This window comes from Sus scrofa, chromosome 8, assembly GCF_054392235.1.
Source record: "Sus scrofa isolate SSC_HxYL_T2T_F1_AM1 chromosome 8, Sscrofa_HxYL_maternal_Yorkshire_Landrace_v2.0, whole genome shotgun sequence".
NCBI classification, from domain to species: Eukaryota; Metazoa; Chordata; class Mammalia; order Artiodactyla; family Suidae; genus Sus; species Sus scrofa.
In genome coordinates this window covers 4325549-4339585 of record NC_139390.1, presented here as the reverse complement: position 1 = coordinate 4339585, position 14037 = coordinate 4325549, and the positions used below count along the sequence as shown (strand labels likewise).

The 14037-nt window shown below is 56.8% G+C and overlaps 1 protein-coding gene across 2 annotated transcripts in view; it reads right to left on the bottom strand.

The window, feature by feature from the left end:
- Window positions 1–14037, bottom strand: part of PPP2R2C (protein phosphatase 2 regulatory subunit Bgamma) — a 135122-nt gene that overhangs the window by 7046 nt on the left and 114039 nt on the right. For both annotated transcript variants that reach the window (XM_021100970.2, XM_021100969.2), the window contains exons 7-8: window positions 10764–10933; window positions 3917–4008 (exon numbers count right to left, since the gene is read on the bottom strand). In XM_021100970.2, the coding sequence (XP_020956629.1) occupies window positions 3917–4008; window positions 10764–10933 (262 nt within the window). The remainder of the gene's footprint in view (window positions 1–3916; window positions 4009–10763; window positions 10934–14037) is intronic.

Below are 14037 nucleotides of genomic sequence, written 5' to 3'. Positions count from 1 at the left end.
GGGACGGCAACCCCATCAGGCCTGTCTGGTTCAGTGGACAACAGAGGTGGCCTGCCTGAGATCCCAACAGACACCCACTGTCACTCCTGCAGCTGGCGACCACTGGGGTCAGGCCCGGCGTCAGGCTGGGTCACAGGGACAGGGACCTATGTAATGGGCCAGGTGGGCTGAGCTTCCTTAGAAGGGGACTCCTACCCTCCCCCCTTCTGTGGCCCTTTTCTTTCACCCCTGTGCCCGGCTCTGGGACACTAAGGGGCACTAGGTGACACTCCGAGGCAACAGCAAGAGAAGGTGGATTTTTCTCCTTCCCCCGGGGAAGCCGGGGTGCCCCCCTCATCTCCTCTCTCTCTGTGATGTCCACCTCCTGGCTGGGCTGTCTTGGGGGCGGGTGGCTCTAACACTGCCCCAGAGGTGGTCACTCTCAGAGCCTGCAAAGAGACCTACCCGGGAGCTCATAAAACCCATACCAGCAGCCTTATGGGCTCAGCAGCCTCGGGGCGGGATGCAGCTTTGGTCCGGTTGGGGAATCCGAGCCCCAGGGGCCAAGGCCTCCCCTCCCTGGACCCAGAGCACCTGCTGTGGAGCAGAGAGAGGAGCCCACAAGCTCAGACAGGTCAGGATCCAGGCGGGTGGCCTTGATGCTGGGTGACCGGGGTCAGGGGGTGGGGGGCCAATGGGCCTCGCTGTCAAGATGGGCCTTTCTCTCCCCACCTGCTTTACTTGGGCCTAAAAGGCAAAGGCACAGCCCAAGCGCATGCAGTGTAGACAGTTCTCAGTTTGGGCTCCCTGAGTTCAGATCCCAGCTCTGCCCAACACGCTTCCTGACTCTCCGTGCCATTTTCCCGTCTATAAAACATGGTAATGGGGGACTCCCGCCCCTGGTGAGTAGGACTAGATAACTCAATAAAACACTAGAACAGCGCTGGGCTCAGTAATTCCCACCTCCTGCTATTTGCTAAAAGCCAGCAGGTATTTCTGGATTCTAACCATTCCTGTGGCCTGAAGCCCCGCCTGCCTGTCTGACCAGGAGCCCAAGACCAGGGAGGAAGGCGGGAGGAGAGAGTGGGTGATGGATGCCCAGGGAAGGGCCCTGCCTACTCAGGGCCTCCCGCCCCTTCTGCACCCGCAGGGGCGAGAGAAAAGGGAAAGGCAGCCTCGCCCATTCTCTGGGGAGCAGTTCACAGAATCCAGTGGGCGCTTTCACACAACACCCAGGCTTCTGAGCCATCAAGGGAAGGGAGCGTGAAATCATTAAAATCACTTGCAACCCACACTGGTCCTCCTTCCATTCAGGATCCTGCGACACCTCTAGGGAGAAGAGAGCCCCCCACCGCCCCCGTCATCGACTGGGAGAGGTGTCACTTTCACCTCGGAACACCAGGTCCCAGCCCCCTGCCAGCCGCCCCAGGACAGAAGGGCCCAGGGTTCCTTTAAGAGGGAAAAAGCCGTCCTTGCCCCGGCTGACACCGAGGCAAGTTGTTTCACCTCTGCCAGCCTCATCCTCATCTGCACGTGGGGATCCCATCCTGGCTGCTCTCGTCCCCCTCTTTCCTCTTTCCCCTGGGGAAAGGCTCCCGTCCAATCCTTGTGGTTCTGGACCAGCTATCCCTCAAGGCCCTCTACCACCCCCTGCTGGCCGACTGTGGCATGTATTAATCACGTCCATGCTGATTGGCCCCAGCATGAGCATGTGACCCAAGCAAAGCCAATCGGGTCCTTCCGTGAGAATTTTCCATATACCAAGTTGGGGGACTGCAGGCTGTGAGAACACTGGAAGGGGGGCTATTTGGGTTCTCCCTCCCCAACAGCAAGGGGGAGCCATCTGCAGTGGGAGAGGTTGAGGCTAGTGTGGAGAAGCTGGGAGGCACAGAGACGGGAGAGGACAGAGACAAGATGGCCCCAAAGGTAGAGCAGGAGCCCTGGGGTAGCCCTGCTGGAATGTCTCAGAACAAGGTTAGGCTTTTGTCTGATTCCTGAAACTGGAAGACATTTGGTTGACACAAATCCCTTCTTCCCAGGTGGAAGAGATCGAGGAGGGCTTCCTAGAGGAGGTGGCCTTTTAGGTGGGCCTTTCAGACAAGACAGATGACAGATGTGTGTATAAATCACTGGACCATACACCGCCAATACGGAGCCATGGCCTTGCCAGAAGCTTCGTACACAGGGTCTCATCCTCAAAGCAGCCCTTGATAGTCATGGTTTGTTAGACCCACTTTCCAGGTGAGCAGACTCAGAGAGGGCAGGCAGGTGGCTTTTTCAAGCAAGCAGCTGGAGAGTGGTGGAGTGGGACCAGAAATCGAGGGTGTCTGACCCCAAAGCCACCGCCCTTTCCTCTCCCCCATCTAAGTCTTGCTGGATGTGGGTTGGGGGCACTGTTGAGGGTTATCAGATATCCAGCTCTGCGCTGCTATTGACACAACCAGGATTCTGGAAGTTTCTCATTAACATGAGAACAGGAAACCTGAGCTGAGGGATTCAGAAGGTTTGCTTCAGTCTGCAAAGGTGGGGGCCTTGGACAGCAGTGCTTGCTTCTCCCCTTCACCTTTGAACTCCTGGAAGGCAGGGACTGGACTTTATTTCTGCTGGGATCCTCCTCTGTGGGATGTGCTGGGCTCATAGGACGCTTGAGATGACATGGAAGGAGGTGGCACACCCTATGCCTTCCAGAAGGTCAACAGCCATGGATTGGACACTGCTGAGGTCCCAAGTGAGGGGCTCAGGATGGGCTGCATTACAGTCCCACGCCTCGGGGCACCCCCACTGGTGGGGAAGGCAACCAGAGGCAAGATGAAAATGTAATAAATGCGAAGGCACAGAAGGACAACCCAGGAAGCTGGGGGCATCAAGCTGGAGGGCTTCCTGGGGGAGGTGGCTTGAGCCAGTAACACCAAGTAACAGCAGGAATGAGCCAGGTGCAGTGTGGTCAGGGTTCCAGGGGGTGGGAGCAGAGCCGGTTGTGGAGGGAGGTGGCAGGGGCTACCAGGGCTGGAAAAGCTGGTATGTAAAGTGTATGGCAGGACGTGGTGGGTGAGAGGCAGGACAGCTCAGCTCCAGGCTGGCACCCAGAAGCCAGGAAGAGCTTGGTGGCTCCAGACTCTGGAAGCCCAGCATCCCCTGTTCACAGGTGCCCCCTGGTGGTGATGTGGAGAAAGGGCGGGCAGTGGTCACAGCCACACAGCTGCTCAGACACACAGAGACGCAGGGTAGTATTGGAGTCCCCATCTGACAGCAATGAGCCCCTCTTCCGAGATTCTAATAGACCTCCTGCGCTCGAGACCTGCTGCTGGTGTTCGCTCACTCCTGACAGTCTGGGGAAGGGGCTATGTGGTGAGGCACCCCCAAATTGACTAAAGATCTTTCCACTATCATTCAGGAGACCAGGGCTCCAAATGAATGTTAGCTGTAGTTTCAGAAGGTGAAGTTTCATTTCTGCCCTTGACTTTGAGAGCTGAGAGCTCATACCTGCTATAAGAAAAGGGGGCAGGAGTTCCCATCGTGGCGCAGTGGAAACGAATCTGACTAGGAACCATGAGGTTGCAAGTTCGATCCCTGCCCTCGCTCAGTGGGTTAAGGATCCAGCGTTGCCATGAGCTGCGGTGTAGGTAGTGCAGACGCAGCTGGGATCTGGCGTTGCTGTGGCTCTGGCATAGGCCGGCGGCTACCGCTCCAATTAGACCCCTAGCCTGGGAACCTCCATATGCCAATGGTGCAGCCCTAAAAGGACAGAAGACAAAAAAAAAAAAAAAAAGAAAAAGAAAAAAGAAAAAGAAAAGGTGGCCTCCTAGGAACACCTTGATTCTTCAGGGTTGATAACAGTGAATTTCCCCACCCCCGCCACCCTGCCCAGGTCACCAGCTGGCCCCGCTGGACAGAAAATCCCTAGTTAGTTGGGGTGGGGTCCGAGGTCTGAGGTTACCTGTCACTCCCATTCCAGGCACATTCGAACTTGTCGAAAATGCAGTCGTTCTCATACAGGGAACAGAGCTTGCTCCGAAGGTAATCGTGGACCTGGCGAGAGAAGGGGTTGCGGTGCGTCGAGGGGGGCGCCCTGACATTCCTGGCCCCCTGCACGAGGAGGGGCTCATGGAGCAGGGCTGGGGCCGCCAGGGTCCACGTGGCACTCCCAACTCACCCTGCCCACAGGGAAGGAGCCACAGCCTGGCCAGAGAGGGGACAGTCACAATGACGAAGGGAAAATCCTGAAAGGGACCAAATCCTGGCTCTGCCCCTCCCTGGCTGTGTGATCCTGGACAGTGGCTTCACCTCTCTGAGCCTCGATTGACTTGTCCTTAAAGTGCAAAGAGCGCACACTTCATGGGCTCTTCTGGGGTCAAAAGTTAAGTGACTATTTGTTATAGGGTCGTGCCTTCTGAGGACAAGAGTCACCGTGAGCACACTGGGGCCCATCATGGAGAAAAGAAGGAGGACACTCCCACAGGCAGGATCTCGGCAGAAGCTCAGAGAGGTGAAGTAACTGGCCTGAAGTCACACAGCTTACGAGTGGAAGACTGAGACCCTCGCCCAGGGTTCCCGGGCACCACAGGAGAGATGGAGACCCCCCCACCCCAGGACCTACGTGCACCCGACTGCAGCCCAATCCCACAAGCTCTAGACCCGCAGGGGCTCCTAGGTGCCAGCTCTTCAGGGACGTGGCCCTGCCCTCTGGGTGGGGGAGGGGCAGACAAATGGCCATCAGGAAATCTGGGCTCCTAGCTCTGCCCCTTACTCCGTGTCCCTGGGGAGTCACTTAGCTGTCGCGAGCACGTCTCTACAATATTTTCTTAGCCTCTTTGCTGAAAACCCCATCTTGTCCTGCTTTCCTTTACCCCATCTTCCTGCTTGGAAAACAGTCGCAGTGCTGGTGAAAGACTTCAGCTTAAGCACGAAGACCTAAAGGCATAAGTTATTCATGGGGTCAGCTGAATGAGGACGGAATGCCTTGGTCTAGGCACACGGGACCTGTGCAGATCGGCATGCCGCCGTTTGCACGCTGCCGTTTGCACGGCGTGATACGTCCTCTTAAGAATAAAAGAGGAGCCTCATGGCCCCAAGGGGTTTACGAGGGGTCGTTAGCAGGAGATGCATTAGCAGGGAGAACCGAGGTGCAAACCTAGGCACGCGGGGTTGCTGCAGATAGGCATGCTGTCTGCAGAAGCACAATGGTGATTCTCCAGATGCTCTGCATAGAGAGCTGAGGCCAAGCTTCCTCAAATGCTAATGAGTGTTAAATGCCCAAAGGTCAGAATAAAAGCTTACCCGGAACCGGCCATGTGACTTTTTTAAAAAACCTCTATCCTGCAGCTGCAACCCCCTCCTCGCTTGACGTCATCCTCCAGAGCGCAATAAAAGCAGTGCGGTTCCTTGAGGCAGCGCTCTGGGTCCCTGAGACCTTGAGATCCCTGGTTCCCACCTTTACTTAAGATAAATGTCTCTGTGTCTTGTTTTATGTTGACTTTTCCCTTAAGTTTCAAGGCACCCGTTCTTCAGCCCCATCCTGCTGAGCTGGTCTGGGCACTTAGCCTCCATGAGCCTCAGGTTCCCATCTGAAAAGGGGGTCGTGGGACCTCCCCTGGAGAAGAGGTGAGGGTTCAAGGAGGTAACGCTGGGCAAAGAGCCCTGTAGGCATTTGAGACCCTGATTGACTACAGAGGGACAGAGAGAAGGACATGTCCAACTCCCCCCCCAGGGCAGTGACACCCGCCACAAACCAAGAGTCACGGGCAGGGAGGGGAGGGGAAGAAAAAGGAGGTCTTGAGCTCCCGTTGTGGCTCAGCAGGTTAAGAACACAACTAGCATCCATGAGGACGCCGGTTTGATCCCTGCCCTTGCTCAGTGGGTTAAGGATCGGCGTTGCCGTGAGCTGTGGTGTAGGTCACAGAGGCAGCTTGGATCCTGCATTGCTGTGGCTGTGGTGGAGGCCGGCAGCTGCAGCTCTGATTCAACCCCTAGCCTGGGAACCTCCATATGCCGCAGGTGCGGCCCTAAAAAGACAAAAAAAGAGGGGGTCTTCATTCTCGTCTGTCTGGGAAGCTCCGATTCATCTTTGAGAACCCCGAGCATCTGTCTCTGGATCTTGTCTCAGTGCATCAGGTGCATCCGAGGCTCTTGCCCGGCCTTACTGTGCATTTATGTTGACCCCACAGCCTGGAAGTTTCTGAACACAGGACTTCCCCAGGCCTCGGCTGCCACTGCCCTCCCCACAGAGGGCTCCAGCCCGCCTCGCCTCAAAGCTCCCTCCATGGCCCTTCCTTCCCACCCGACCTGCACGCCTCGTTGAAATTCTGTCCCCACGCTGACATCCCCAGAACGTTCTCTCCCTGAAGTGCACACTGGACCACCAGCTGCCTCCAGGGATGGCCAGAGCCCCCTCGAGGCTATCCACCACCGAGCCCCGGTCCCTCCACTGTCTCCACCCTTCCTGGTACAAAGACCACAAACGACACCGTTTTCTCCCCATCTGTTGTCTGCACACCCACATGCAGCCTGGCCAGAATCCAAGGCGATCTGGAGCTTCTCACCACATCCATCCTCGGCCACCACCCTGCTCTAAACACCACTGCCCAGCTTCCTGCTCTCCCTCTGTCTCCTGAGCCCCCCTCCCCGCCCTGGTCTGTCTCCACAGGCAGCAGAGGGATCCCTTGGAAACGAAGTTGGATCACATCATGCCTCTGCGCAAAACCCACCGGGGCACGCAAGCCCCCCCCCTCCCCATCACCTCTCTGACCTCGGGCTCTTCCTTCCCATGTGCTCGCTCTGCTCCAGCCAGCCGCTCACCATCCCTAGAGTGTACGGACCGTGTTCCTGCCTCAGGGCCTTTGCACCTGCTGTTCCCTCCTCTGGAAACACCCTTCCAGCAGAGGGCGCATCCTCTTGCTCCCCTGGCTTCAGGACCCCCATGTTCTCTGCAGAAGCCCCTGGTTTATTGGCCGCACACTTGGAAGTTTGTGATTATTTTATCTGTGTATTCACTGCATTTCTGGTCATCTTCCCTGCTGGAAGGGATGCCCCTGGAGGCAAGACCTATTCGTCTTTGTTCCCCCCAGATTTTCCAGTGGGGTGCATGGGACCCAGCACATCGCAGGACCTCAATACGTTTTAAAAATATAAATAAATAAAATAAAATAAAATACAAGCATGGGGTTAGAGGCCACAGCCAGACCGGAGATGTGAATCACGCCCTACAGACGTCCAAGACCCGCTGGCTGGAAGGAGAAGGGTGAGCTTTGGAATCAGGCTAGAGGTGGGCAGAGAGAGGGGGTCCCCTGTGTGGTGGGGCCGAGGGAGGAGGCAGGAGGGGGTCTTGTGCATCCCCGAGACCTGGAGGACGGGAGGCACGGGTCTGGGAACAGTCCGAACCTGGGATTGGAGCCACCGGGTCAGGGGCTCCTGCCCACCTGCCCTGGAGGTGGGGTGGGGGCGGCACCTGAGCGCTGCGGGGCGGAAGGGGGCACGGGGGCTGGGAGAAGGAGCAGTGCCTGTGCACGTCACAGCCCTGGGCTGCTTCTCATAGGAAATCGGCACAGATGAGGCCGCACAGAGGGGGCCCTCGATGGCCTGTGAGTCTCGGAGGAGGCACCGAGTGACAGGGGCAGAGGCAGCCCCAGGGGAGCCTGGGCAGGCAAAGGGCTGATGAACACACACACCGCGTGAGAGGCTCTGCGGGCAGCGGAGGAAGCGGAGTGGAGGAAAGGGAAGCGCTGGCACAGGGCCCTGCTCTTTCTTTCAGACAGGTGGCCACGTGGGGAGCCCAGCCCCACCGCCTTCCCAGTGAGTCAGGTTCCCTGTGGTCCGCTCATCTGAGACCCTTGAGGGTCAGGCCGTGGCGCCTCCCTCCCTCAGAGCCCAGGGTCTAGCCAGGCACGGAGCCCCCGCCCTGGAAGATGAACGGTGCCTGACTTCGTTCCCGGCCACAGAGCGAGGCACTCGTGTTCACCCCTCCAGGCGCATGTGTGTGGACACCTTGCAGCCTCACTGATGCACTGGTCTGAACACTCCCGCTGGTCTCTCTCCTGCATGCTGACTGCCTCCTGCCCTCTGCTGGCTGGGTGAGGGAGGGTGTGGACCTGGGCACCAATCCGAGGTTGGCTGCTTGTTACTCTACCGCCACAGATAGGCCATTTAACTCAATTTTCTCCAAATAAAATGAGATAGAGTGAACACAGCCCCATCCCATGGGGCAGCCGGGAGGCTTAGAAGAGGAACGGGGAGCCAAAGACTTGGGTCAACACAGCTCCTGCTGAGGGCTGGCTCACTCAACACCCATCCCCACTGCTTTCTCCTGTGCTGTCCTCAACCACAGAGGCTGTATAATTACTCATTTTCCCAGCCTGGTCATGGACCCATTCTAGCCAATACATTTCAAGAAGTCTTCTGAGTATTCTGGGAACGCTTTTGGGCTTCTGATAAGACATGCAACAGATCCAACCCACGTTTCCTTTTATTTTCTGCCTGGAATGTAGGCATAGTTCCTGGAGGTGGGGCAGCCATTTTGCCCTCATGAGGTATCACACATGAAGGTAGAAAACCAACATGCAATAATGGTGAACTAGATCACAGAAGTAGTTCTTGGGACCCTGAGCAGTTCTTGCAGCCACTCACTATTCCTGGATTCTCTTTCAAGCTTCTCGTAAAAGGAGAAAAGACCCTTTCTGTTCACTACTGCAAGCCAACTAAATACTATCCTGCTATACACAACTTCTAGTGCATAACAGCTAAAAAAAGTTAGTTATTATAGTGGTTTTATGTAACTATTATTATTTTAGAATCAATAGGCCAGCTGGGCCAGAAGCCAAGCACCCAGGCTTGGGCCCTGTCTTCCAGAGCAGTGATGCCCTGATGTTACTGGGTCCTCAGTGCTTTGGGGATGTGAAGTCTGGACCCCCTCCCCACAAAATGCCCACAGTAAACACTGCACCTAGGAGTTCCCACTGTGGCTCAGTGGTAACAAATCCGACTAGTAACCACGAGGATGCGGGTTTGATCCCTGGCTTCACTCAGTGGGTTAAGGATTCAACGTTGCTGTGGTTGTGGTGTAGGCTGGCAGCTGCAGCACTGATTCGACCCTGGGCCTGGGAATTTCCACAAAGTGTGGATGCAGCGCTAAAAAGCAAAACAAACAAACAAAACCCCCAAACCAAAAAACAAACCAAAAAAACCCACCAAAAAACCCAGGGCACCTAGTTTCAGGGTCCATGGGCCTTTGCTGACTCTAGGAATATGAAAGGCTGAGGGGCCTGAAGCGGTTGGAAAGTCACGTTCCTGGGCAGACTGCGGGCACTAGAACGGTCCATCCCGCAGGCCTGCCCCAGAGCCTCTGGCCCCTCCAATCCCGAGGGTCAGAGGAAGGGTCAGTCCCTCCCAGGGGTGGGGGGTGTACAGTGGGAGCAGGAGGCCTACCTGGGGCAGAACTGGAGGGGGTGGCCAGACCTCCAGGAAATACAGGTCGCTAACAAAGGGGCCCTTCTCAAATCCATCTGTCCTGAGCTGGCAGGGGTGGGGAAACCAGAACTGCGCATGACAGCCTTATGGACATGTGGCCGCCAGGAGCACAGGTGCCACAGGTCAGACTCTGAGCACCCATGCCCCTCCCCACCAGTTCTGTGCCCCTTCCTGGGGGCCTCTCTGCCTCGGCAGGGCGGGAAGGCGGGGAAGGGCGCTGTGGGGCTCCCACTTGGGCTCCAAATCTGTCGCTGCCAGGCAGCTCCCCATGTCCTAACCCTCTCAGCACCTCAGCTTCCCTTTCTGCCAAGTGGGGCCCATGGCGCCTCCTTTGCAGAAGCAGTAAGGAATGGGGTGACAAATGCATGTGGCATCCTGTGTGCACCTACGACTTGGTGACACTGTGAGGGTTTGGCTGGGGCTTCTTGTGGGGTGCTTTCCCACGCACCTCTAAAACACAACCAAATCCTGCTCATCCCGTAAGGTCCAGCACTAATCTCACCTCCTCCAAGAAGCCTCCCAGATTGCTCCAGCTGGAGATATAACTGGAACAGTTGTTTTTTTGTTTGTTTGTTTGTTTTGTTTTTTGTTTTCCCGGCTGTGCCTGCAGCATGCCAAAGTTCCTGGGCCAGGGATCGAACCCAAGCCACAGCAGTAACCTGAGCCACAGAGGTGATAATGCTGAGTCCTTAACTCCTGGGCCACCAGGGAACTCCCAGAGCATTTTTAAAGCAGCTTTAAATCAGTCCCATATTTCTTCCAAGTCCCTGCCATATTCTAACACCACATGAATTTTGTTTTCCACTCCCTAATAGACGGATGGATCATAACAGAAAAATAAATAACTTGCTAGGACGGTGCCCCGTGCCTCCTCCCACATGCCTGTGCCAGGATTTGGAAATGTCCCATGCTCCTGTGTCACCGCTGCCTCTCAACCTAAGGCTTCTTCCCCGGGAGAGGGCACTGCTTAGCCTGCTTTCACCATAGGGCTACAGACACTGGCTCCAGAGCACCCTCCACCCTCAAACCCAGCCCAGGGCAATGCTCATCTTTGTCCCCTGGGCCCTGGATGGCAGGCCTGGCCACAGCCCTGCCTCGGGGCAGAGGCTAGCAAGAGAGGACACACAGCTCCCTGCAAGGTGGGGCCAAGCTACGTGCCTGGGGAGGAGCTGCCTCCATCCCCAGCCTCCGTGTCTTCACGGCAAAATGGGCCAACGGAAGCCCCCCTGTAGGTGGGAAAGGTTGTCCCCCCCGGAAAGGGAAGGGCGGCTGGGGGACTCCCACCCTTAGAGGGGCCCCGAGATGCCCCAGGCCGCGGCACCCACCTGGTAGGTCTCTATGGGCCGCGCCTCCATGTTCAGGTCCCAGACCTTGACCGTGAGGTAGTCTCGGGTGAGCATGTACCGGCCGCTGTGGCTGAACTTCACGTCCGACACGGAGGAGATGATCTCGGAGAAGAAGGAGCGGTTACTGGGGTCCTCGGGCTCTTCAAATACTGCGGAGACACAAGGAGCCACTGGCACCGAGCCGCGCCCGCCACGGGGTGCCAACGACAGATGGGTCTGTTTCCACCCTGTGCTCGTAGGATGGGTCATTCATTCATTCATCAAACCCACAACTAAACATGGATTGGGCACCGGCTCCAAGTGGGTCCTGCCAAGAGAGAAGCAGCAGCTCCTGGATCAGTGTTTGTTAAGCAATTACTCTGCGCCGGATTCTGTGCTGAGCCTCTCCCGTGCATGACTTCGCCTAATCCCCCAATAAAAATGCCAGGTCGGTGCCACCATTATTCCCATTTTATAGCCAAGATAACTGAGGCCTGGATGGCTAAGAGCCACGCCCACGCCCGAGGTCTCAGGTAGGGGTTTGAACCCAGAGCTGCACTCAAAGTACTGCTCTCCACTGCCTCCTGCTGGTGACTCAACGCCAGCACTGCGAGGTGTTCGTGGGTCCTCGAAGGTGCTTCACGTCCTGGACTAGGCTGGACACTGCCTGTGGCTCTAACTGGCTCTGGGCCTCTGTTCCTGGTGTACCGGGCACACGTGAGGCCTACTCGTGGGTATGTTCTTTTTGGCTGCCACGGGGGTTGTAGCAAAATCAAATCTCGTCGTCACAGATGCAGCTTGAGTCCTGTGTGCCACCTGCCACCCACCTCCTATTATTTCAGACCAGCTGCTCCACATGGGATGTTGCTCTCCTGGCCCCTGAAGGCAACAGCGTGCCGCCCCTACCAGAGACCCATTTGGGACAGAGTGGGCAGCGTGGCTGCCCAAGGAGTGTCCCCTCCCTGCTGTCCCCGGTAGCCCCACAGAAGTTCCCATGTGGAAGACAGGCCCTTCTAAGCTCATGCCTGTTGCTGGCTGTCCCAGCAGTTGGTCCATTAACACCTTACTGGCCAAGCAGATCTTACAGGGGCTCTGAAGCTGGGGCAGGATGGAAATTAGTCCCTGCTGACCAATTAGGACCTGGGCCACCGATAGGCCTGGGGCTCAGGGAAGAGGGTGGGGTGGTGGGTTGGTAGCCATCCACAGCCAATCTGGAAGGACTTAAAATCTGACCACCTGCAGATCCTGTTGCGACACAGCGAAAACGAATCGGACTAGTATCCATGAGGATGTGGCCAAGAAAGAAAGAAAGGAAAAAGCATTAAAGCTGACCTGATCAGAGCAGCCACAAAGCCTTCAGAAACGTCCCTGCTGTAAGGCTGTAAGGCTCCCATTTCCTTACCAGTCCGCGGGCTGCATCAAGGCAGGCGTCCCCTCTCCGCACAAAGCCTGCGGCCACCCCTCGCCCTTAAGCCAGCCTCCTGTGCTGATGCAAGGCCTGTCGGTCTCCACTCACCTCAACCACCCCTCACCTGGCTTAAAGTGCCAACCCCCCATCTGATCCCCGCTCCCACTCCCGCCTCACCAATAATTCTCCAGCCAGGGGGATCCCCTTAAAAACAGGCCAGGAATTCCCGATGTGCCTCAGCAGAAACGAACCCGACTAGTATCCATGAGGTTCGAGCCCTGGCCTCGCTCAGTGGGTTAAGGATCCGGTATTGCCCACAGATGGTCACAGATGCGGCTCAGATCTCATATTGCTGTGGCTGTGGTGTAGGCCGGCAGCTGTAGCTCCAATTTGACCCCCAGCCTGAGAGCTTCCATATGCCACAGGCAAGGCCCTAAAAAGCAAAAAAAAAAAGTCAGGCCAAAGCCCCCTGTGGCTCCCGTCCTTTCAGAGTAAACCCAGGGCCCCCACCATGGTCGGCAAAGCCCACTTGACGTGAACCCCGCTCTCTCCACGAACCTCCGACTTCGCCTCCACCTTCCCCGACTCTGCTCCTGCCCCAGAGTCTCAGGATCCAGCTGCAGGGCTGTCCCCCTGTTGGGAGCTTTACCACGGCTCTGCCCACAGACCCATGGAGCCCCCGCCCCCAGCAGAGGGGGGCTGGGGCTGGTCTTTCTACCCGAGACCCATTACCAGCTTGAGTCCTGGGAGTCCACCTCACCCAGTCCCTTTAAACAAACCTGGCTCACCCCTAATTCCCATAAGAGTTCTTTGTTCTCAGCGCCTCTGTGAAGTCTAAGTGAGAAAGAGCACAGGCGGATGGGCGTGAGGCTGCTGGAGACTCTATCCTGGCTCTACGGAGCTGTGTGACCTCGGGGAAACGTCTTCACCTCTCTGTGCAATAAACAATCATGGCCCCCAAAGACGGCCACATCCGAATCCCTGGAACCTGTGCATGTGTTACCTCACGTGACAGAAGACTTGCAGTTGGAAGTTAAGGGTCTTGAGCTGCAGAGATTGTCCTGGATTCTCCAGGTGGCCACTGCGACCGTAAGAGGACGGTCAAAGGCAGAAGAAGAGACGGCATGATGGAAGCAGGGGTTGGGGGGATGCGTTTTGAAGCGGGAAGGGGCCACGAGCCGAGGACGGTGGGTGACCTCTGGAAGTTGGGAAAGACGAGGAAACAGATTTTCCCCGAAGCCTCTGGAAGGAACACAGCCCTGGTGGCACCTGAACATTAGACCTCTGACCGCTAGAGTGGTGAAAGAAAAGATTTGTGTTGTGTTAAGCCGCTGAGTGTGGCAATTTGTTACAACGGACACGCTCAGTTTCCTCATCAGTGAAACGAATATTCGAGTGTCTCCATCACAGGGCAGCCCCCAGGATTTAGTGAGATGTCAGCTTGGAGCAGCAAGCCCTCAACCAGTGCCAACTGCGGTTACTGCTTCACCTGGCAGGCACCGGAGCTGGCACCTAGAAGGGGTCGCACTGGGGGAGCGATGGTCACTGCCGCCTACGGCACAAAACCTCTGGGCTCTGGCACAGCCCTTCCCTTCGGCCTCAATCTGAGGGTGAAGGATTCGGTGTTGCTACAAGCTGCGGCGTAGGTCCTGGATGCAGCAGACTCGGAGCTGTTTGAAGCAGCGATGACTGTCTATTTTGAGGCTTTAAGCCCCGTCGTTTCCATGGTAACCCTGTCATCATGACTGGCAGACAAAGGACCCGGATTTCTGCAGCTTTGGAGAAAGACGGGAAGCGGTGGGCTGGGCAGCAGCAGAGCCTGCTCCCCGCTCTGCTCCCCATGCAGAGGGCCCTGCGGGAGGACAG